At 38.3% G+C, this 23,999-nt stretch overlaps 2 protein-coding genes across 2 annotated transcripts; one reads left to right on the top strand and one right to left on the bottom strand.

The window, feature by feature from the left end:
* Nucleotides 1–5,822: 5,822 nt before the first annotated feature.
* Nucleotides 5,823–6,227, bottom strand: LOC142639647 (uncharacterized). Its single transcript, XM_075813795.1, has one exon. It carries the CDS (start codon nucleotides 6,225–6,227, stop codon nucleotides 5,823–5,825), a length of 405 nt encoding a protein of 134 aa, XP_075669910.1.
* Nucleotides 6,228–17,335: 11,108 nt separating this feature from the next.
* LOC142638630 (protein DETOXIFICATION 19-like) lies at nucleotides 17,336–23,742 on the top strand. The gene is made up of 7 exons (XM_075812677.1): nucleotides 17,336–17,675; nucleotides 21,221–21,765; nucleotides 22,056–22,142; nucleotides 22,234–22,290; nucleotides 22,616–22,854; nucleotides 22,954–23,072; nucleotides 23,199–23,742. Exons 1-7 carry the CDS (start codon nucleotides 17,376–17,378, stop codon nucleotides 23,328–23,330), a joined length of 1,479 nt encoding a protein of 492 aa, XP_075668792.1. The 5' UTR covers nucleotides 17,336–17,375; the 3' UTR covers nucleotides 23,331–23,742.
* Nucleotides 23,743–23,999: the final 257 nt, after the last annotated feature.

The raw sequence follows: 23,999 nt of genomic DNA, 5'->3' as shown, positions 1-23,999 counted from the left end.
AACCACAAAATGTAAATCCAGGTATGCATCTAGAAAGTAATAAAAGTAGGCAAATTTAGTTTTAATTAAAAATTCTCCAACAGTGATTACAAAATACAAGGTGTAAGTACACAATTTGTACCCGGTCCAATCGCTAGATAGACTTATACCCAAAGAGCCTTATAAAATGAAATTTATAGAATATGGGCTTGAAACCTAGATTTATGGATATTGGACAAGTGGTAAATTGGCTAGATTGCCGCTATCTATGCAGTCGATAGATGAATATAACCAAAATATTCTCCTCCGACGTAAGCCGAAGACCACTTGTATTACTTTTCTTTCTTTAAGCAAGAGATTACGAATGAAGTTCTTTCTCTGTCCCCCTTTTCTCTCTTCCTCCCTCGTCTTCTTATATCCGTCTTCTTCTTCCTTTCCTGATCCACGTGTAGCACAAATCTTCCAAATAGATACTTGTCCCATCCATCACATTCTTGAAGTCTTCAAACAATAGCTGGAAGGTTGAATATTACTGTTCAGAGGTCATTTCTCCATTAATGCGGTTAGGGAGATAGGTGCAGGGTCTTTAATGCGGTGATAGCAGTTTTTCCCTTGATCAGTCTCGTATATTCTTCTTTCCTGTAACCATATGGTACATATCTTTACCCACCAAACCTTCCAGAATTCTCTCACCAAACATCATGACATGTCATACAATTTTTACTGGACTCCGCCAAGGAGATGCCCTCCTCGGACAACACCACCAACCTTTCCAGCAAAAGCTAGCTTGTGGCTCCAAAGGCTCTTCTCGGACAGGCTTACACCACCAAATCAGGCCCAAGACCCAAATGCATATTTTGACCATTTTACCCCCACAATAGCCCCTAAAAACTTCATTTTTCTCCCAATCCGAAGAGAGAAATGGAGTTTTGAACTAACCCCACAACCTTCACACGCTTTGCGTGGCAAACAACAAGGATTTGACCAAGAAGTTGGCAGATGAGAAGAGAGAAAGAAGTTGTGCTAAGGCCAGCCTTAAAACAACCAAGACTCAAATGGAGGGGCAACGTAAGCTGCTGTGCCAAAAGGATGAAGACCTATCCAAAACTCAGCAAGAAAATTCAGGGTTAAAGGAAGAGCTTGCTAGAGCGAAAGAAGAGGTTCGCTCTTTCAAGGAGACCATGGAGGATGTCAAGAAGGCTTCTTACAATGAAGGGGTCGAGGCGACAGAAACCCGACTGACAGAGGAGTTGATAGAGTTATGTAGGGAGTATTGCCAACAAGTGTGGGCAGAAGCCCTAAATGTGGCAGGAATCCCCACAACTTCTGAACTAAGGAAACCTGAGAACATTTGGATTCCCTAGGACGTCCAAGTGTTCAAAGAACTTCCTCCTGTCACACCTACCCCCGAGACAGTGCCTTTAACATAGCCATCCACCATTCAAGAATGCATTCCAACTCCTAAAGAACCTGCTGGTTCTGACAAAGAGAAGGGACAAGGTGACAAAGCTGAGAAGCGTCTAAGCAAGGATGCCGAGCCAAATGTTCCTCCACCAGTAGCAAAAGACAAAGGAAAACAAGTCCAAACCTCGTTCGAAGCGAAGCTCAAGCAAACCGAGGAGGGGGACAAAATAAAAGAAGCTGCCAGCAAGTCCAAGCAGGACCCCCCCACCAAAACTTAAGGCATAGGCCAGTTAGGACCCTTTTCTTTATGTAATAATTTTTTGTACTTGGACTTTTATCTTGATCTTTTTATTTCAGAGTTTCATTTCCAATGTACCCCTTGATAGAATTAATGAGAAATTTGAAAGATTGCTCTTTTTATTTCCGATAGTGAAATACTAATTTCCTTCACCTTAATGTAAATTACATGCATGGAACAATTAACTCAATATTCCAATGTACGGTGAAGCCTTTACAACGCCTCAGTCATCAATAACCCCACATAAAAGTACATTCACTTTATCAATTTTAATCATCAACAGATAAATTATGTATCGAAACTGTAATATATGAAGTACAACAACATACAGTCAAGTATGAATGAATATTTCTACATTTAAACAAGAGAAATACAGTTTAAGACTTAATTTAGTATTTAGTTTGGGGCATAAAATAAACCGTTAAACTTACCATGGTTTATCAATATGTCAATTTTCACGAGGTATGTAATCTGAGGAGCCACCCATAACCAAGTTTCTGTTTGATACTTAGAATTATGAAAAGAAATGTTAATTTCCCCAAAGTAGAAGGCCCGAGGACCCGACGTAACTAAGGTTCTGTTTAACATTCAATAATATATCAATTTTCACGAGGTATGTGTTCGAGGACCATGCATGACCAAGTTTCTGTTTTATACTTAGAATAATGAATCGAAATGTTAATTTCCCCAAAGTAGAAGGCCCGAGGACCTGACGTAACTAAGGTTCTGTTTAACATTCAATAAGATATCAATTTTCACGAGGTATGTGGTTCGAGGACCATGCATGACCAAGTTTCTGTTTGATACTTAGAATAATGAATCGAAATGTTAATTTTCCCAAAGTAGAAGGCCCGAGGACTCGACGTAACTAAGGTTCTGTTTAACGTTCAATAAGATATCAATTTCCATGAGGTATGTGGTTTGAGGACCATGCATGACCAAGTTTCTGTTTGTAGGTACTAGCTTTCCCCACGCTGGATTCTTAGAGGTACCTATGACTTTCCTCAAGACCAAATCACCAAGCACAAGTGGCCTTAGTTTCACGTGAGCATCATATCCTCGTTTGAGCTTTTGCTGATAATAAACCAGTTGAACCATGATGGCTTCTCGCCGTTTCTTAACCAGATCCAGGCTTTTCTCTAACAAACTATCATTATTTTCTAGGCTAAAAGAGCTTTTCCTCAACATCGGAAACCCAATTTCCAAAGGGATCACGGCTTCGGCCCCATAGGTCATGGAGAAAGGCGTTTCTCCTGTGGACCTTCGTGGTGTAGTCCAATACGTCCACAGAACATGTGGTAATTCTTCCACCCACCTTCCTTTTGCATCATCCAGCCTCTTCTTCAGTCCATTTACTATCACCTTGTTAACAGCCTCGGCCTGCCCATTTCCCTAAGGATAATCTGGAGTGGAGTATCTATTCGTGATACCCATATCACCACAGTATTTTCTGAAAGCTTTGCTATCAAACTACAAGCCATTATCTGAAATAAGTGTATGAGGTACTCCAAACCTTGTAACGATGTTCTTCCAAACAAACTTCTTTGCATCCACATCCCTAATGTTTGACAAAGGCTCTGCTTCAACCCATTTGGTAAAGTAATCGGTCCCTACGAGTAACCATCTATTATTCCCCACAGCCTTTGGGAAGGGCCCCACTATATCCAATCCCCATTGCACGAACGGCCACGAACTAGATAGAGGGTTAAGTACACCACCGGGTTGGTGGATGTTAGGAGCAAATCTCTGGCATTGGTCACATTTTCTAGCGTAATCCTGAGCTTCTCTCTGCATATTGGGCCACCAATATCCTTGGGTCAGAGCTCTATGAGCTAAAGACCTCCCTCCTGTATGACTTCCACAAATCCCTTCATGCAATTCCTCCAACAGTGACTCTGTGGCTTCAGGGTGTACGCACAACAAGTATGGCCCAGAAAAGGAGCGTTTATATAACTTCTGATCCTCGAACAACCAGAACTGGGGCGCCTTTCTACGAACTTTATCTGCCTCAGATCTATCCTCGGGCAGGACATCGCTCTTGAGAAAGGATGTTATAGGGTCCATCCAACTAGGGCCAAGCCTAACTTGATGAATATGGACAGCATCAACAGACGTCCGAGTAGGTTTCAATAAGTCTTCCATAAGGATGACCCTAGGCAGACCTTGAGCCGAGGATGTTGCAAGCGTGGCTAATGAATCCGCATGCGTGTTGGCACTCCTAGAAACATACGTTAGGATAAAAGAATCAAACTTGGATCGTAAGTATGTAATCTTGGTCAAATATTATTGCATTCTTAAATCTCTTGCCTCTAGTGTCCCTATCACTTGGCCCACGACTAACTAAGAGTCCGAAAATGTTTGAATTGATTTTCCGCCCATTTTTTGAACCATACCTAGCCCAACCAAAACAGTTTCATACTCAGCCTCATTATTAGTGGCCGAGAACCCTAATCTCAATGATTTCTCGAAAGTAAGCTCCTCTGGAGACACAAGCACAAGTTCAACACCTGACCCTCTCTGGTTCGCCACCCCATCAACGTACACTTTCCAAACAGGGAGCTCTTTGCACATGATCATGCCAAATGATTTTCCATCCATGTGTAGCCCCTTTACACTTTCTTCTAATGAGGGCTCAGCAAATTCTGCCACCAAATTGGCAAGGACCTGGCCCTTCACAGAGGTGTGAGGCATATACTTGATATCAAAAGCCCCTAGGATAGTTCCCATTTTGCTATCCTACCTGAGTAATCAGCACTTCGCAACACCAACTTAAGAGGGAGCTGAGTCAAAACAACAACTGTGTAGGATTGGAAATAGTGAGGAAGCTTACGCGTAGTATGTACTATGGCCAAAATCGCCTTCTCCAATGGCAAATAACGCACCTCAGCTTCATGCAAAGATTTGCTCACATAATAAACAGGTCTCTATATACCAACATCGTCCCGTATCAAAACCAAACTAACAGCATGGATGGCCACAGCTATATACGCAAATAGGACTTCATCGACCTCTAGCCGAGACATGATGGGTGGTCGAGAAAGGTACTCTTTAAGTTGTTGAAAAGCCAAAGCACATTCCTCGGTCCATTCAAATCCCTTCCATCTATTCAACAACTGGAAGAAAGGTCTGCACCTATCAGCGGATCGAGAGATGAACCTGCTGAGAGTAGCAGTCATCCTAGTTAATTTCTGAACTTCCTTTGGATTCCGAGGTGGTTGTAGGCCATGGATTGCTCTAACTTGCGCCGAATTTACTTCTATTCCTCTATGAGTCACTATGTAGCCTAGGAATTTACCAAAGCCCACCCCAAAAGAGCACTTAGAGGCATTAGGTGTAACTTGTACTTCCTGAGCGTTTGGAAAGTGTCATCCAAATCTTTCACGTGCCTAGGTACCGTCTTGCTTTTCACTACCATGTCATCCACATATACCTCAATAGTCTTTCCGAGCTGAGACTCGAACATCCTAGTCATCATCCTTTGATAGGTAGCCTCCACGTTTTTCAAACAAAATGGCATCACCTTATAGTGATAATTTCCCGTAGGAGTAATGAAGGCTGTCTTTTCCTGGTCCTCCAGTGTCAAAGGTATTTGGTGATAGCATTAAAAAGCGTCCAGAAAACTCATCCGAGGATGTCCAACTATAGCATCCACTAACTGATCTATGCGAGGCATTGGAAACGAGTCTTTGGGACAGGCTTTGTTCAGGTCTGTGAAGTCCACACATACTCTCTACTTCCCGTTCTTCTTTTTTACTACAACTGTGTGCGCCAACCATTTTGGGTAGAAAACTTCTTTAATAGCCCCAGCCCTTTTGAGCTTGAGCACCTCTTCTTTGACAGCCTCTGCATGCTCCCTAGAGGAACACCGAGGTGGCTGCCTCCTCGGAACAATGACAGGATTGACATTCAAATGATGGCAAATGAAGCTTAGATCAACCCCTAGGGCCTCATAAGCATCCCATGCAAATACGTCGGTATTGTTTTTTGAAAACATTACTAATTCCATCTTCTCCTGATGTGGCAACCGGACACCCACTTGAAAGAACATTTCAGGATGATCACCTATAAGAAATTTCTCCAGCTCTTCACATGTTGCCTCCTCTGCTGTCACCTCACTGGGCGCATCCAGAGGCGTTAATTTCTATAAGTCCTCAGTAGCCAAGGATCTAGATTCAGCCTGATGCAATATCGCAGTCGATATACATTGTCTAGCCACTGATTGACTTCCGAGAATTTCTTTGATCTGTTCCCTTGAAGGGAACTTCACCTTGACATGCAACGTTGAAGATACAGCACCCAAAGCATGCAGCCAAGGCTTGGCTACGATGGTCGTGTATGGAGAATAAGCGTTAACTACAATAAAATCCACATCCACCGTTTTTGGGCCTGTTTGCACAGGCAGATGAATTTGTCCTTTTGGTATGACCGCCTTCCCTTCAAAACTTATCAGCGGCGAGTCATAAAGAGTGAGATCCTCCAACTTTAGATTAAGCCCCTTAAACAAATCAAGGTACATAATATCCGCACCACTACCCTGATCAACCATGACTCTCCTTACATCATAACCCCTATCCTTAGTGTAACCACCAGGGCATCGTCATGCGGTTGAATCGCCCCAACCTTATCTTCGTCCGAGAAGCCCAAAATAGGTGGAGCACTCCCTTTAATCCTCTTCGGCTTCGAGCCAGACTCCTTGGCGAGGACATGTGACACAAACATCACCCTGGTAGGACATGAGTCGGTCCTTCCAAGAGCAGCGAAGATGACATTAATCGTCCCCAAGGGAGGCCGGGACGAGTTGTTCCTTTGATTGTTTGAATTTGAATGGCTTTCTTGTCCATTGGTTTGATACAAATATTGCTTCAATTTTCCTTCACTAACCAACTACTCCAAATGGTTCCACAGTGTCCGGCAATTCTCGGTGGTATGACCTACGTCCTAGTGGTATTGGCAAAGGAGGTTTTAATTCCGTTTCGTAGGATCTCCGGCCATCTTGGTTGGGCATTTGAAGTATGGTTCCTTCCGGATCTTCTCCAGCAACTGATGTACTGGTTCTCGGAATACGGTGTTGACTGCCTGAGGGATGGCTGAACTAGACTGCCCAGCGAAATCTCTCCTCGGCCTGCTATTATTGTACCTATCCGACTTGAAATCCCTCCTCTCTTGAGAGATAACCTTCGCCTTTCCTTTACCCCGTTGCTAATCTTCCTCGACTCGTTTGTACTCGTCAATACGATCTATGAGCCGACGTACGCTCCGTACAGGCTTTTTGGTCAAAGATTTCCTTAAGTCGTGATCAATTGGGAGGCTCACTTTGAAAGTGTTAATCGCCACTTCATCAAAATCGCCATCAATTTCATTAAATATCTCCCAGTATCTATCAGAATACGTTTTCAAGGTCTCTCCCTCCCTCATAGCCATGGACAGCAACGAGTCTAAAGGCCGAGGAACTCTACTGCATGTAATGAATCGAGACCCAAATGCTCTGGTAAGCTCCATGAAGGAATCGATGGAACCTGCCTTGAGGCCATTAAACCATCTCATCGCAACGGGTTCCAAGCTAGAGGGGAAGATCTTGCACATTAAGGTTTCGTTCTTAGAGTGTACCGCTATTCTCTAATTGAAATGACTCACGTGTTCCACTGGATCTGTTCTGCCATTATATATGGTGAATGTGGGCTGAGCAAACCGTCATGGAAGCTCTTATCTTTCGATCCTATGTGTGAAAGGAGACTTGGAGATCTGGTGCAACGCCCTACTCATAGTATCGTTTCCCAAGCCCCTAGAGTAAGACTTCTTATCCCCACAATCATGAAGTTCGTCCTCCTCATAAGAGAAGGTTTCACTAGGAGGAATTCTGGACCTTGGCCTGTAACTACTGCCTTGGGAGCCCTCAGAAGAAGAATTAGAAGGGGAAGGTGTCCTCCTCCGTTTCGCACGGCGTAACTTCTTCCTAAGGTGGTCAATCTCCTTCTACATGACCTTGGCATCATTTTCATGGAGGACCCTACTTCCACCACGTGAACGACTCCCTCCGGTGCGCACCGTGTGTACACTACCCTCTCGTTCCCTTTCTCACTCGAGACGTTGGAACTGATCCTCACGCTGGGATCCCTGAGACTCTGCATGATGCGGACCTGAGCCGACCATCGTGTTCCAGTCCCTTTAACACAAGGTTCCCCATAGACGGCGCCAATTGTAAGTGCACAATTTGTACCCAGTCCAATCACTAGATGGACTCAGGCCCAAAGAGCCTTATACAATGAAATTTATAGAGTATGGGCTTGAAACCTAGATTTATGGATACTGGACAAATGGTAAATTGGCTAGATTGCCGCTATCTATGCAGTCGATGGATGAATATAACCAAAAAACTCTCCTCGGACGTAAGCTGAGGACCACTTGTATTACTTTTCTTTCTTTAAGCAAGAGATTACAAATGAAGTTCTTTCTCTGTCCTCTTTTTCTCTCTTCCTCCCTCGTCCTCTTATATCCATCTTCTTCTTCCCTTTCTCATTCACGTGTAGCACAGATCTTCCAAATAGATACTTGTCTCATCCATCACATTCTTGAAGTTTTCAAACAATAGCTGGAAGGCTGAATATTACTGTTTAGAGGTCATTTCTCCATTAATGCGGTCAGGGAGGTAGGTGCAGGGTCTTTTAATGCGGTGGTAGCAGCTTTTCCCTTGATCAGCCTTGTATATTTTTCTTTCCTGTAACCATATGGTACATATCTTTACCCACCAAACCTTCCAGAATTCTCTCACCAAACACCATGACGTGTCATTCAATTTTTACTAGACTCCGCTGAGGAGATGCCCTCCTCGGACAACACCACCAACCTTTCCAGCAAAAGCTAGCTTGTGGCCCCCAAAGGCTCTTCTCGGACAGGCTTACACCACCAAATTAGGCCCAAGGCCCAAAGGCATATTTTGACCATTTTATCCCCACACAAGGCATAATAAGTAGTTTACGACGTAAGTGTAATGTCTGATCATTTTCATATATGTTAAACTCACAGACACAAACACTCCCCGATATAGCTTCTTGTTGGTCTAGCCATCCTTAATGAGGTCCAGCACCACAAAGACCTTGGCAATATATATTACATCTGTAATAGCCAAAGTTTGGCAGGCACCGCCTAGGAAGGCAAGCCTTATAGCATTGAAAATCATACGCATAATAAGCTTCCCCAAACTCAACACAAGCAGCAAATATCACAACCATGGCAATGAGGAGCAAGACTACCACTTTGGTTGAACCCATTTGCGCTCTGCTTCTTTGTACTCTGTAGCCTTTAATTATAAATTGTGATGTGTGGGGTTTTGTTTTGTGGGAGTCTTTGCATTTTATAGCAATATATTTACGTTGGAAAACAAATGGGAGTTAAGAGGCCCACCTATTTTTGGGTTAGACCATGGAGTCGTTTAATTGATTCATGGTGTAGGTGTAAATGAGTGGCTTGTCATGGAGTTAGTCAGTTATAAAACACAATAATAATAATATATGTAAAGAGAACAATTTATGCATACAACAAGTTTTGTGACAATTTTGTCATATAGTAACAAATATGGTTATATATAATTGTGTAAATATAATATGTGACACTCGCCTATAACGAGTTTTGTTTTTGCATTTGTGACAGAGGATTCAAAAATCCCTTTGTTTATGCCCCCATCAATCAATATCTTTTACCATTACTATATATAACTGCAAAAGCCAATTCCTAAATCTCCTCCATTACATCTCTCAATTGCTTAAACACAAAAATTAAACTTATTCTAAAATCAATATATAATAATAATAATAATAATAATAATAATAATAATAATAATAATAATAATAATAATAATAATAATAATAATAATAATAATAATAATAATAATAATAATAATAATAATATACTAAGCAATTCTACTTTATACTGATGCAAATTAGAAGGGGGAAAACCGATATAGTAAAAAACAAAAACTTCCAAGAGAACGAAGATTTTTAAATAATAATAAATAAAAGCCCCTCTATTTCCTAAGCACAAAAATGAAGTGTCATAACAAAACTAAACTCTTGATTTGTGGCCTTCCGAGTTCAAACTATAGGAAATCCTCCAACAGTCCACAAAGAATTGATGCATATGATTGGTGTTAAATCTCTTTTGTGCAAATGCAAACATTTTACATGCAAACTGCAATAGTAATATGACTTCTTTGACACATCTAGTGAGGAAACGAAGAAATCGTAAGTACAAGTTTTTGTGGGGTGGGAGGTAAGAGTCGGGATTCAAGTCTTTAGGAGAGAGTTTCACATACATATACACTTAGACTAAACTAGAGTGATATTTCTATCTCAACTAAAAATAAAATAAAAATACAACTTTGGCTAGAGTGATATTTCTATCTCAACTTTAATTATTATTGCCTATGATATTTTTATTAATTAGTTTATGTCTCTGCTTTGTACAATTCTTGTATTTAACAATTCAGCTCAACTTTGACAACTATTGGTCTTTGTAATTCTATTAGAAAATTTTTTGTTGTGTCTATCCCCCCCCCCCCCCCCCGCATCCAATTTTTATTTATTTATTTATTTAGAATCACCCATTGTCTAATTGTTTAATTTTTTTAAGTGTTACATTTACTAACAATTGACTGATTGACTGGCCTAGGCCCCAATCCCCACTTAACAAATAGCAAATTAAAAACATATTCAAATTCAACCATTCCACTCGCAGATTCATTCAAAAGTATAAATTAATTGTAACTTTATTTAACAATTCAACTAAACTTTAACAACTATTAGTCTTTATATTTTTATTAAGAAAATTTTTGTTGTGTTAATATTTGTTTTGTCTTCACTCAATCACTCCCATGTCCCATGTCATGCCCCTTATCTCTTTTTTTTTTTTTTTTTAAAGTTTAGAATCACTACTTATCTAATTTTTTTAATTATCTTTTAGTGTTAAGATTTATTAATTACTAATTGACTGATTGGCACATGCATGCCCCAACCCCCACTTACAAATAACAAATAAAAAACAGATTCAAATTTAGACACTCCACTTGCAGATTCAATCAAAAGTTTTAATTGATTGTAACTTTATTTGCAAGAATAGATTTGAAAGCTCACTTGGTGTATAAAACACTAGTGAATGTTTAAACCCCCAATTTCAAAATTACCAACACAAGCTTATACTCAAACAATAAATGTGCGAAATGATAAGTACAAGCAATACCCAAATAAATAAACTACTCTAAACCATAATTAATCACAACACAATAGCAATTAAAATGCAAGAGTAAGGGTTAGAGAGATGCAAACACAAAGATAATACCGACACATGTTATCGAAGAGAAAACTGAAGAACTCGGTGAAAAACCTCTCCGCCACACTCCAAGCGGTAAAATGATCCACTAAAGTATAAATTTAAGATACATGAATAGCAATATACCCTCCAAGCCTAATCTACTCAATGCACCTAAGCCCTCCAAGCTTCTTGCTCCAACAAGGTCAGTTCTAGCTGTCTTTTCTAGCTTTCCGAATCCCGCAATAAGCCCATTACATTAGCCAAATGAATTGATCCTCTCTGAACTGCTTCCTAAGCACCAAATAACCTTCTCACTAATATGGATATGGTGAGATAAGGATTTGGCTAAGTATCCTCTCAAGGGTATGTCAAGGGAGAGGGTGAGAGTAGAAGAATTTGGAGAATCAAATGTCTAAGATTGTGGATGAGTCAATCTTGTTTTTCTCTAGGATTTCTCTCTCAAAATTCTCTCTAGAAGCTCTCTACATTTTGTGGGTATAAGAGTATTTATAGTAGGATATGTGAGGAATGTGAAAAGTCATTTTTCTGCAAAACAGGACGTTCTGGCGACTCACTCGCGACTGGGACAAGTCACGAGTTTCAGTCGCGAAATAACTAACTGGCCAGACTATCCTTTTTTGTCCAGTAGTGCTCTAGCTATCGTGACCCTTCAGTTTCCTGCATGCTTTACATGTGTGGCATTTTGGCGAGTCATCAGTCACGAGTCACTCTCGAGTTCCAATCGCGAGAATCCTCTTGAATGCACACACACTTGAATTCTTCACACTCTTTCACACACAACTCTTACATGATTTCCACATAAATATATGGTATCTAATTTCTGAAATATAAGCAAATTTGGCACGGAATAAAGCCAACACATGGTTAAATAAATTCAACCTTATAATCTCCCCCTTTGGCTATTCCATGACAAAACCCTAAAACAAACTCTAGACTTAAAATTTATAAGTTGGGAACAGTTACCAAAACTCACTCACACCTAACTCTAGATTCTATGAAGCTCTTGAACCGTACAAACAAATTTTTTCTGAAAACAATATCACAAAAAGTTCATTGTAAGCAGAAATCTTGAAATGCATATAGAGCAAGCACAATGCGATCAAGCAATAATGAATATGACAATTAAACATAGCTTGACCAAACAAGAAAAATCATTATAAATAGTGACCACAATGAACATTCCCACGGTGAATTAACATCCGGACATGTATGCTAATAAACTCAATGCAAAGTATCATTTGCATGTCCAACACTCAACCGATGCAAGAACACCAAGTTAATTGTATCAAGGATACAAGATCCAACAAAGGCACAAGAGTACTAAAGATAATGCAAAACAAAATCTAAAAGTACTAAATAGCTACAAAACAAAGGAATAAATCAAAAACACAGTTTAAATAACTAAAACATTCAAGCATCCATAACACACAATATCCAAGTATTTTAAAAACCAAGTACTAAAGTCATAGAGTACTTAAAAATTAAAGTACTAAAACCATAAAGTACTAAAATAAGTGCCATGAAAACCCATAAAACCACAAAAAAACATAATAGCTATAAAAACTTATAAAAAGTTCTTCCCCTCAAGATAAGGTTCACCCTTAAGAGCTACTCTTTACTACTCTCCCTTTTTGACCGAAATGGCCAAAGGGATATGTCTGGTTCCTGAAGCTATCAAATTTGGTTGTGAGCAAGTTGATTTGTCTTGGATGGTTGTAAGCCTGTTGGAGTACTCAGTTTGGACATCCCTTAAGCCATCAATCCTCTCAAGAATGATCTGAAAAGCATCTAGAGGCACTAATGAAGAAAGCTCTACTCCTTCCTCGACCCCCACCTCTTCTTGAAGAAAGTGGTTGTCCTTCTGCTTCAGTCTCGGTGTCTGCAGGAGGTGCTTGTTCAAGATCATCTGCTTCCTCATCACCCGAAAGATGAACTCTACTCCTTAGGATTGTTTGAGTGTTAATGGAAGGAGGCACACTCATAAGGCTTATGTCCTGTGGAGTTTGCACACCTTTTTCATGGACGATTCTCATAATCAAACTAGGGAGAACAAGCTTTGGCCTTGAGGTTGTCCTTGTTGCTTTGGAAATGATGGTGAATGCATGAGCACTGATGTCAATGTAGGTTCTCTCACGAAGCTCTATGAGGAAGATGGCTCTAGCATTGTTGATGGCGGTCAACTTCCTTATCGGAGAAAGGTTGAACAACATGATGTATGTAAGGCATCTCAAATCCGAAGGGAATGTGGTTGTATTGAGGCATTTTCCTTCCCTAGCACCACCAATACGGGATTGAATCGTCTTTATAGAGAGCATCCTGTCCTTGAAGGGAGTGAAGTCATCATGATCTAGGTCTTCATGTCCAAGAACACCATCAATGTCTCCCATTTCAAGAGTGAATTCAAGGCCTCTAACCCAACAGTCGATGTAATCGTTTCTAATTATGGCATTGGCATAGAATTCCTTAATCAGTGGTTCATAAACCTCATGGAGATCACCAAGAAACTTTTCCCAACCTCTTTCTTCAAAACAGCTTAGGATGAAGTAAGGTCAACAAGATCCACAAATCGCTCTTGAATGATTGAAGCCTTCTTAAAGTGATGGTTGTATCACTCAAAATGTTGGTTGGAGAAAAACCGGGCATCATCCTCGCGTTTCCTCTTGTCACCACGTTGAGCAGTGGTTTTTCGTGGAGCCATCTGCAAAACAGAGCAGCAAATAACACAAATCAGAGCACAAAATCTGATAATAAACTTGATTAGTTACAAGTTGGTACCAAAACATAAAATTTGAATTAAAAACCCTAAAAACTGAAATTTAAAAAGAAATTCAAAAGCAAATAACATGTGAATATCCTAATCATCACAACATGATAGTATCATTGGCATTATTCACTCAACATGTCAAAAGGGTGTATGCGTGCATCATATGCAAAAGTGTGCAAATTAGGGCAAAGTGTGAAAACACATAATCATTTGATGTTTCAAAATCATAGAAACATGATCATCTCCACAATCTTTGAACTCAATAGAATCCAAAATATTTTATCATGAACATGGTATGCACAACCCAACACAAAACATAGCACAATGCATAAAAATGAAGAACAAACATGTAAAACATGTAAAATAAACATTATACCAACAAAACCCATATATCATACTCATAAAAACATCAAAAAATCCATATTCAACAACCATATTTCAATATCTCAACATAAACACACAATCCAAGAAACCTAGGGCTAGCAACTTGAAATAGAGTGAAAATAAGAGAAAATCCATACATTTTCTTGAAAATTGATGAAGGATTGAAGAAGAAAATGGAGGTTTTGTGAGTGTCAATGGGGGGTTTTGGGAGAGGGAGAGGCGAAGAAGAAAAAGGGTGTGCACGTGATGTGAGGGAAAACTGTTTGAGATTTAACCTTATTTGTACAAAACACGTGATTTTCGCTACTCAAATGACCTATGAACAAGTCGCCAAAATGAGTCGCCAAAACCCTTGAACAAAATTTTGAAAATCGGCCTCGTAGAAACAAACCTCATCAGCATATGAGTGACAAGCTCTTTCTTTGTCACTTGAGATCCTAATTTTTATAGAATCAGGGAACTGAAATCTATCCCTAATCGATTTCTCATCCTTCTCAAAGAGAGAACACGATATGTTCCAGGCCTTATAGGGGGTAAAAACAAAAGTGGCCTCTGAGATTACACGATCATCAAACGAGGATAACCCCGTCTCCAAGTCACTTGACCTTACCTCAGACATCCTCAACAATCTAGCTACCTCAGCAGAATGGGAAACTAAAGGGAACAAGGAAGAAAGAACAAAAGTATACAGAAAGTCCTTTCCCACGAAAGAATTGATCCCTTCAAGACACCTCCCTCTACAAACTCAAGTAAACTACCTAAATGGGCTAAAAAGAAGGCTATGGAAGGACAATCTGCTCTAATAGCAAAATAGTCTACCATGGAAGAATCAGAAAAGAAGAAGAAACATGTAGGACTTACCAAGAAACGTAGAACAGAGAAAGGAAGCTCAGAGGAGAAACAAACCCTAAAACGGAGAACTGAATAAGGAAAAACACAGAAGAAAGGAAAGAGAAGGGAAAAATGCCAAACAAGTGGCCAAAACTCACACGGGAAAATCGAGACATGTTTGCACGTCGAACACATCCTAGCAGTACACGTGGGCTCAACCACCCAAATATCAAATCGTCATAAATGCGCAGCACACGGAATACGAAGCGTTAAACAAATTTGTTTTTATCTCGTCTAAAAGACAAGATAACGAACAAAGGGGCAGCTGATGAACCAGAAATTTATGGTTGTCATTATACGGAGGTCGTCATTCACCCAGAGAAGACACTGCGCATTTATTGCGATCATTGATGACAAAACGTAACTGATGGACCAATGGTCAGAGAATGAGTTGTGGCCTCCAAACAAAGATTCTGTAATGCACTAGCCGTTGAAGATAAATACAGCACATCATTGCCCATTCATGAGGCACACAACTATAAGAGAGAAGAGAACAAAAACCTAAGGTACACCTAATTACACATAAACACTCTATGAAACCACTCTCTACTCATTTTCTCTCTAGAATCTTTCTCCCTTACTAACTTAAGCATCAGAGGCAGTTTGGCTGACGCCACACCGACGTGTTACTCTTCCAACCAGTTCCTTTTGCAAGTTTCTCATCCACAGAGACGACTTCATTCACAGCATCGTCCATCCGTTACGACGAGGAGCTCAACTGTTGATTTTTTGCATCATCATTGTTATTAATGAATTTTATCTTTTATATCAAATTTTTTATTTGCTTTTATATGTGCCTGAGATTTTCTTTCTATCTTATTCTTTTGTTATGTTTAGAATTGGTTTTCTTTTGAGTATTTGGGTTAATTTTCATATTTATATTGGCATTGTATTCGTGGGTTTGGTTTTTGGGTTAAAATTTCTACTAATTATTTTTTTATATTGTACATGGCAGATAAAACATCTCTATTTTTTGGAAAAAAATCAAAATTGCAACTTATGTCTTCTAGCCTAGGGAACGATAAATTTTTATTTGGTATGTTATATAAATTTGTTGAATTTGGTTTGGTTTTAAAGTAAAATTTGGGGATTCTATAAATTATGAAGTTTTAAATCTTGAAGTTTTTGGCATTTACGTCTCAATAGGTTGATCTTAATTCTCCATCTTAAATGCTTTTTATTTAGGTTCATTTGATTTTTTGTTTTCTTATTAAAAACTATGATTTTTGATTGATTAATTATTTTTTTGGATTAATTTCAATTAATTATTTTTTTGGATTCAACATAAAAGATAATGGAATTAGGCATTATAATTTTGATATTATTCCATGTTTTGAATTGTTCATATTGTTATTACTACAAAAAAGTCATATTGCTATTCAAATTTGAAACTTGGTGTGTCTTCCTCATATCATGGTCTTTATTTATATATTTGTAGTTTATATTAGTTTTCAGTGTGTGTGTATAAATAACTATTGAGAGTTTTCCTTTATTAATTTAAGAATTGTAAATTACTTTATAGGTTTCGGTAACTATGCACTTGCAACTCAATAATGTTCGATGTTAGATAACACTTCTAAACTATAGAAAAGTATAGAAGTTAAATATTTTATCATTTTTTTCCAGAGTCAATAGTTTTTGTGCATCACATGGGTTAGTGACTGGTGTCTTTTAATAATGGTTTTCCTTATAGCCACATGCATTTTTCAACTCTATTGATTTTTTTTAATTAAATTAATATGGAGAAGGAGATTTGAATAATTGAATCTTGAAAATTTTTATTAGAAATATTAAAAAATGTCAATTAAGTTACACCTATCTTTGCAGTTATAAAGTATTTCTAAATTATTTCTCAATAAAAAGTAAGTTTGATCAATCTCTATAAGCCTTAATTAGAGATTTTTCATTGTTTCCTCCCAAATAAAGGATAGGTACAGAGCACCATGTTATAGTCAACAAAATGAATTTTTTTTTTTAATTTTTTCATTGAAAAAAAATCTCACATTGCACCAACGTTTCATTAATTAAAAAAAAAAAAAAAAAAAAAAACAACTTCCGGATCGAGTGGCACCACGGGATTTTCCTTTGGATAAGAAAATCAGCACAGCTGTCAGATAAAGTATCGAAAATTAATTTATTTGTCTTTCCTAGTTTCGTGTCTCCCTCAATATTTTAATCATTGTGAAAATCAGTGATTTGTTTATTGTCCATTACTTCGTTTATTGGATTGGGCCACATGACCGCGTCAAAATCCTAGTAAGACTGACATGTATTTAAGAAGATTACTTGGAGAAGGGGAGCAGAAGAAAAACAAAAATTCTTAAACCAAATATGTCACGAAACACAAGTTCAGATAGTGCTACACCCTTGTTAGAGGCCAGTGATCATCATCACAATGAAGAAGAAGAAGAAGAAGAAGAAGAAACAAATAAAGGGTGTTGTAAGAATGTGTTGGATGTGGAAGAGGCCAAGACCCAATTGTTGTTTTCCCTACCAATGATTCTCACCAATGTTTTCTGCTACTTAATAACCTTAATATCTGTCATGTTCGCCGGCCACCTTGGTGAGCTCGAGCTTGCCGGTGCGACTCTTGCAAACTCGTGGGCAGTTGTCACAGGCCTCGCTGTCATGGTAACTCTTTCTATCATGTTCATGTCTTTCATTTCTTTCATTTATCTAGTTTTCCTTCATTTTCTTAAAATCTTAAATTAAGCAGCTTCATATTATACCTTCAAAGATTTCAAAGAGAGTAATAAACCCCCATCTGTTCAGAAAATTAAGCAAGAAGTTCAGAGAATAGTAATGAAACATTTGTAGTGTCTCATTCTTGCTAAGCTGATACAAATTAGGTAGCTTCCCCAAGAAATATTTAAATGGATACTACTGCCACACATTTTTTTGCAGTATATATCAATCTTGTTGCTTGTATTATATGATATTGTCTCAGGGGTACAAATAAGTATCAAACCCCAATAAATACACATAGGATTTGGAATTCCATGCTTATATTCTTGTGGAGGAATAAGACTCAGTGGGAGAGCAGAAGTAGCAGGAGGAATAGTTTGTTGCCTTATTGTTTTTGGTTTTGTTTTATAGAGTGGTTTTCTCTGTCTGAACATTCTGTTTTTCCACGTAATTGCTTTCAAATATGACAGTGATGATTGTGAAAGGGCCGTATTGACAATCCATGCAACCACTCCACTACACTCCACATATGACCAGGAATAAAAAAATTCAATAGCAACAGTATGCATAAAGCCATAAACGTGACCTATAACATGATTAAAAAACTGAAGGTCCACATGACTGGAGCTATATTTCTTGTTTTTTAGTCCTTCGATGCCAACCTCGAATAATATATAATAAATTATCGATTTTTTTAAAAATTTAATAGTCCTTTGATACCAACCTTGAATAATATATAATAAATTATGGATTTTCTTAAAAATTTAAGTAACTAGAAAATAGAAAACCTAATTATTTAACTATAATTTTAGCAATATACATTTAATGTAGTCTTAAAAGTATTGAGTTCATGATAGTGTTTAGTCTACCATGTGAATGATTAAGACCAAATGAGAAGGGTGATCATACATACCATTGAAGAGACATTATTCTTACCTTTAAATTTATTTTAATGAATAATGAAAGTATTTCATGATCAAAGCACTGTGGTACAGTTGCATGAGCAGACAAAACAAGAAAACACACAGAAGGAAACAAAACTATACCTGCAGCCAAAGCTGACCCACTAGGCACTAGCAAATACTAACACAAAAAAGGGCTAGACTAACAGCTAAAATCAAACACAGAGTACGGGATGATGATCCAAAGGGTACAAAGAATTCTGCTTTGAATATTGGTATCCTTAATGTTCTTCTTTTGTACAAGACAATCTCGAATAGAACTCTCTGCACCAGCTGATCTTGAGTGCATATGAGCCTGTTTGGAAAACCAATTTAAAACCAGTATTTTTTTAAACAAAAAGTGGTGGGACTCATTCGAAGTTGTTTTTAAAAATTTTTTTTTTAGCATTTATAACTTAAAAGCTTGCTCCATCAAAGATTGTATATACTAAATAATTTGCAATACTGCTATATTGCGCTCTCATTTTTTAGACCACATTGGAGCACAATATTATCATTTTTTTATTAATTTCTCTCTCTCTCTCTTCCATGCGCTCTCATTTTTTTAATTTTTTCTTTCTTCCTTTTCACTTTCCTTTTCACTCTCTCTTGTGCTCTTCGCCCCTCTCTCCTTCTGGTGTCTCTCTCAGAGGCAAGCCCTCCATACCCACATACTCTCTCCGATTACCCTCCGATCTCTGCGCTATCTCCATACCCACATGCCGCCGCCGATCTCATGCTCTCCATCCACTCCTTTCCTTTTCACTGTCTCTTGTGCTCTCCGTCCACTCCTTCTTACTCTTTCTTTCATTTTCTCTCCGCCTCTTTGTTCCCTTTCTCTCTGCATCTCGAGTTCGTGGGCCTTGGGTGTGGCCGGGATGCGATGCTAGGTGTGGTTGGGTTCGTGGGTTGATCAGGGTGGCTTTGGGTGCTGGGTGTGGGTTGATTGGGGTAGTTCAGAGATGGGTGTGGGTTGATCAGGGTGGTTTTTGGTCTTTGTTGTGATTTTGTGATTCTTTGATTTGGATGATTCTTTGATTTTGTGGCTTTGGATGTGGAAGGTTTTTTTTTCCTGCTATTGTTTGTGGTTGCAGCGATGGTGGGTGGATGTGGTGGTTGTTAAATGGGTGGTTGAATACGATGGCCGACGGCGCTGGGTTGTGAAAGAGAGACACAGAGGAGAGAGAGTCAGAGAAAGAGAGAGGAAGAATAAAAAATGATAAAGAAATAATATTTAAATGAAGTGTTAACAAAAAATAGAAGTTTTGATGAAAGGGATGTTGTAAAGTGGTAGGCTATGTCATAAAATTAAGTTTTGAGATGGTAAATTAGGCTATATGGTAAATCAGGTTTAGAATTGTTGATGGGAATGCTCTGACTAATTTATAATACTTAGCATTGCAAGAGTTGATTCTTATTGATGCCATCAACTAAAGGCCAACAATGTGCCACAGTTGGTTTTCCTTGAAATCAAGGGCACTCTCAAGTCTTTAATTTCAGCTGACACCTCTGAGAAAGAGACCTCAAACTTACCCACATTAGTTACCAAACCAAACGGTGCCTTGAACTCTACTACAAACTGATTATTAGCCTCAATAGAATCTTTGTTAGCAGCATAAAAAATCAATTGGTCATCAACAAAACATAGGTGAAACAGATACACTTTTGTTACTTTTAGGATGGTACATGAAACCATTCCATCCTGCTCTTTTTTGCAATATGAAACCTGTGAAAACCGTTATAATTAGTACAAAGAGGTAGAGGGACAAAGGATCCTTTTGCCTCAACCTCTTTTTAACTTCAAAATATAAATTAAAAAAAAAAATTGATACAAAATAGAAATCCTACTAACTTCAAAATATCCAAATAAACCACAATTTGAAGCCATAGACCATTTTGGAGTAAATATACAAGTTTTGACCGTCTTTGAGGGCTAACCAATAGCAGCTAGCATATCAAGAATATATCCCCACTCCACAGAAACATAAGCTTCGAGAATATCAGCCTTGTTTTTACACATAGGACGCTTGTTATTTCCACCACTTCACCAAGAATAAGTTAGGCATATATTTTTGATGAAATGAGCATTAGAACCATCAGGAACAGGGCCCTTCTCACTCCTAAGAGAAAATCAGAAAACATAGCAGCTTTAATCTCCTGAGTTGAAACATCCTTCTGTATTATCACTCTTGGGAGCTGATAATTAAGGATTTGAGATAGCCTGCTGTCCGTACTTGTTAGGAACCCTGCTGGAATGCCCAAGAAGATTTTGATAGAAATTCACTGCCATACTTGTTATTCTGGTTCATGGTTAAGACATATTGCTGCTCCATCGGTTTCGACCGAAACTGACTCTGTCCACCCGAAACAAAACCGAACCGAACGGTGGTTTTCGGCAGTTTTCCTGTCACCCAAAGTGGTCGGGCCGGTTCCAGGCTGGGCACAAACCCAACCCGGACCGACCATGGACAGGCCTAAATTGAAGGCTAACTATTCAATGATGCTCCATAGTTGACTATTTCATTATAATTATTTGTTTTTTCATTCTAGATTGGGTTAAGTGGATCACTTGAGACACTTTGCGGACAAGGATTTGGAGCAAAAGTATACAGACTGTTGGGGATTTATCTACAAGCTTCTTGTATCATATCCTTCCTCTTCTCTATCATCATAGCCATTATCTGGTTCTATACAGAACCTATACTAATCTTACTTCATCAAGAAACTGAGATTGCAAAGACGGCCGCTCATTATATAAGGTTTCTCATTCCTGGATTATTTGCATATGGCTTCCTGCAAAACATCTTGAGGTTTCTTCAGACACAATCTATTTTGTGGCCCCTGGTCATATTCACAGGGCTACCATTGGTTATTCATATTGGCATTGCATATGCTTTAGTACACTGGACATCTCTCAGTTTTGTGGGAGCTCCATTGGCAGCTTCAGTTTCATTATGGCTATCAGTCCTTATGTTGGCCTCGTATGTGACTTGTACAAAGAAATTTGAGCAAACATGGGAGGGATTTTCATTGGAATCATTCCAATACATTCTTACAAGCTTGAAACTAGCCCTTCCTTCTGCAGCAATGGTATGGTAAGTGTGCTTTTAATCCTATTGTGTTCACTATTCATGATGATTATGTTTTTTTTTTTTTTTTTAAAAAGCTGTGACATAGCTTATTTTGATATGAGAATACATGAAATTAATTCCATCTGGCTAAATGAAATTCCAAACTGACAGGCTAAAAGAACCCGGTCCATACTGAAATTAGCATTATGACCAAAATTACCCCAGTACATAAGTTGAGCCCTAAGACATGGTATCATAAGCACAGTCATGACCTTCTAAATTTCACAAGTCCTCTAATTAGAAAATTTTGTCAGTTTGGAGTACTGGGCTTTCGAGATTCTGGTTCTCTTAGCGGGATTGTTGCAAAACTCAGAAACAACCACTTCATTGATTGCTATGTGGTAAGAAGCTTCACGGTCATTTTGCCTAGCTGTATCAGTTACGGACTTGATATTTTTGCTTTAATAATTCTTTTTTGGATTAAAACTTCAGCGTGAATACAGAAGCTATCTCTTACATGTTCACATATGGTCTCAGTGCTGCTGCAAGGTTAGTTTGTATAATACCTTCGTTTAAGTTGTCTTATTCTTTTTAAGCTCTGCATTTCCTTTTCCGTAGACTAAACTGAAAAGGAAAATTCCTCCAACCCGCTATTTATGCCATGATTGAAATAACCATCAACAGGTACTTTTAATTACATGAATTTTTTAATACTCATGTGAGACTTAACAAGGCCTGTGATTAAGCACGTGTGGATGGTCTCTAATAGCCACATATTTTCTTGGAAGAGATTCTTCAAACTAATTTAGAGAAAAACTTTGTCTTTTCTCTTGTATGTTCCAAATATTGAAAAAATTTAAACTTATTGTGACAGCACAAGAGTGTCAAATGAGTTGGGAGCAGGCCATCCCAACCGGGCAAAGAATGCCATGGGTGTGAGTCTAAAGCTCTCTCTGCTTGTTGGGGTCACACTTGTTTTGGCTATTGCATTTGGTCACAATATATGGGCTAGTTTCTTCAGTGATAGCCCTGAAATCATTAAGGAATTTGCTTCAATGACTCCTCTGCTTGCAATTTCAATATTCATTGATTCAGTGCAAGGTGTAATTTCAGGTCTGAATCATACAATTTTCTACAATACGCTCTATCTACCTCCCTCATCATTTCAAATTTACATTTTCAGTTTCAAGGCTAATGGTTTTGACACTGCAGGGGTGGCCAGAGGATGTGGTTGGCAGCACTTGGCTGTTTATGTTAACTTGGCGACCTTCTATATCATTGGTGTACCAATTGCATGCGTCCTTGGATTTAAGACGAATCTGCAAGCTAAGGTGAGCTTATATCATGATACTATGAACAAAGTATCTACACATCAGTTAAACACGTACAAAATTTGAGAAACAATCAGCTACAAAATTTTTGTAATGTTTCCTTTGTGTGCATTTTATGTCATACAGGGTTTGTGGATTGGCTTGATCTGTGGCCTCTCCAGCCAAGCTGTTGCCCTTTTTTTAATTACACTGCGAACCAAATGGGCTAAACTAAGCCTCCCCGAGAAAGATAATAGAAAAAACCCAGTTTTGGTTTAATTGAATGACAAGCTGCTGAAAAGAGATGAACAACATGGCCTGCTTGGGTTGGGTGAACGAACTAATAAATGACCAATGACACACATTTTGTAATGACAAGTTTTAGCATGAGGTCTGGCGAATAGATCTCGTAGAATTTAATAGATCTTCGCCGAATTTGGTGATAACCCTCACGCTCACGGATCTAGTGACAGGTGCAGAACTACTTACAACTGTGGGGGCCTTGGCCTCCCAGAAGTTTTAAAAATTTCTCCATTATTGCTAAAAATTAGCCTCATGAGTCATGTCATTAAGTTTCTTAGCATTATTATAAAGACTATATATGATGATGGCAGTCGTATAGTCTGCGCCATCTTCCTTATTAAAGAGTTTTTTTTTTTATAAATTAAATCTAAGCAAAATTCCTCTTCAATTTTTCTTTTATATTTATTTAATTTTTTTTTTTATGATTTTCCACTTCAATTTATTTAACAAAATGATATGGGCTTTATTCACTAATTTTATCTAGTATATTCTGGCCTTAAATTTGTCTTTGCGTTAAACATTTGGAGAAGCAAATCTATAAATTGATGTACCATTGTGCTAATATAAGAATTCATATATTCAGACTTAGAAATTCTCAAAATATTAAGAGTTGGATGATATTGGTTGTTTAACTTTGTTAGTATT

Source organism: Castanea sativa, chromosome 6 (genome assembly GCF_040712315.1).
Source record: "Castanea sativa cultivar Marrone di Chiusa Pesio chromosome 6, ASM4071231v1".
NCBI classification, from domain to species: Eukaryota; Viridiplantae; Streptophyta; class Magnoliopsida; order Fagales; family Fagaceae; genus Castanea; species Castanea sativa.
Note: the sequence above shows the minus strand (reverse complement) of the source record. Positions and strands in the feature narration are given on the sequence as shown.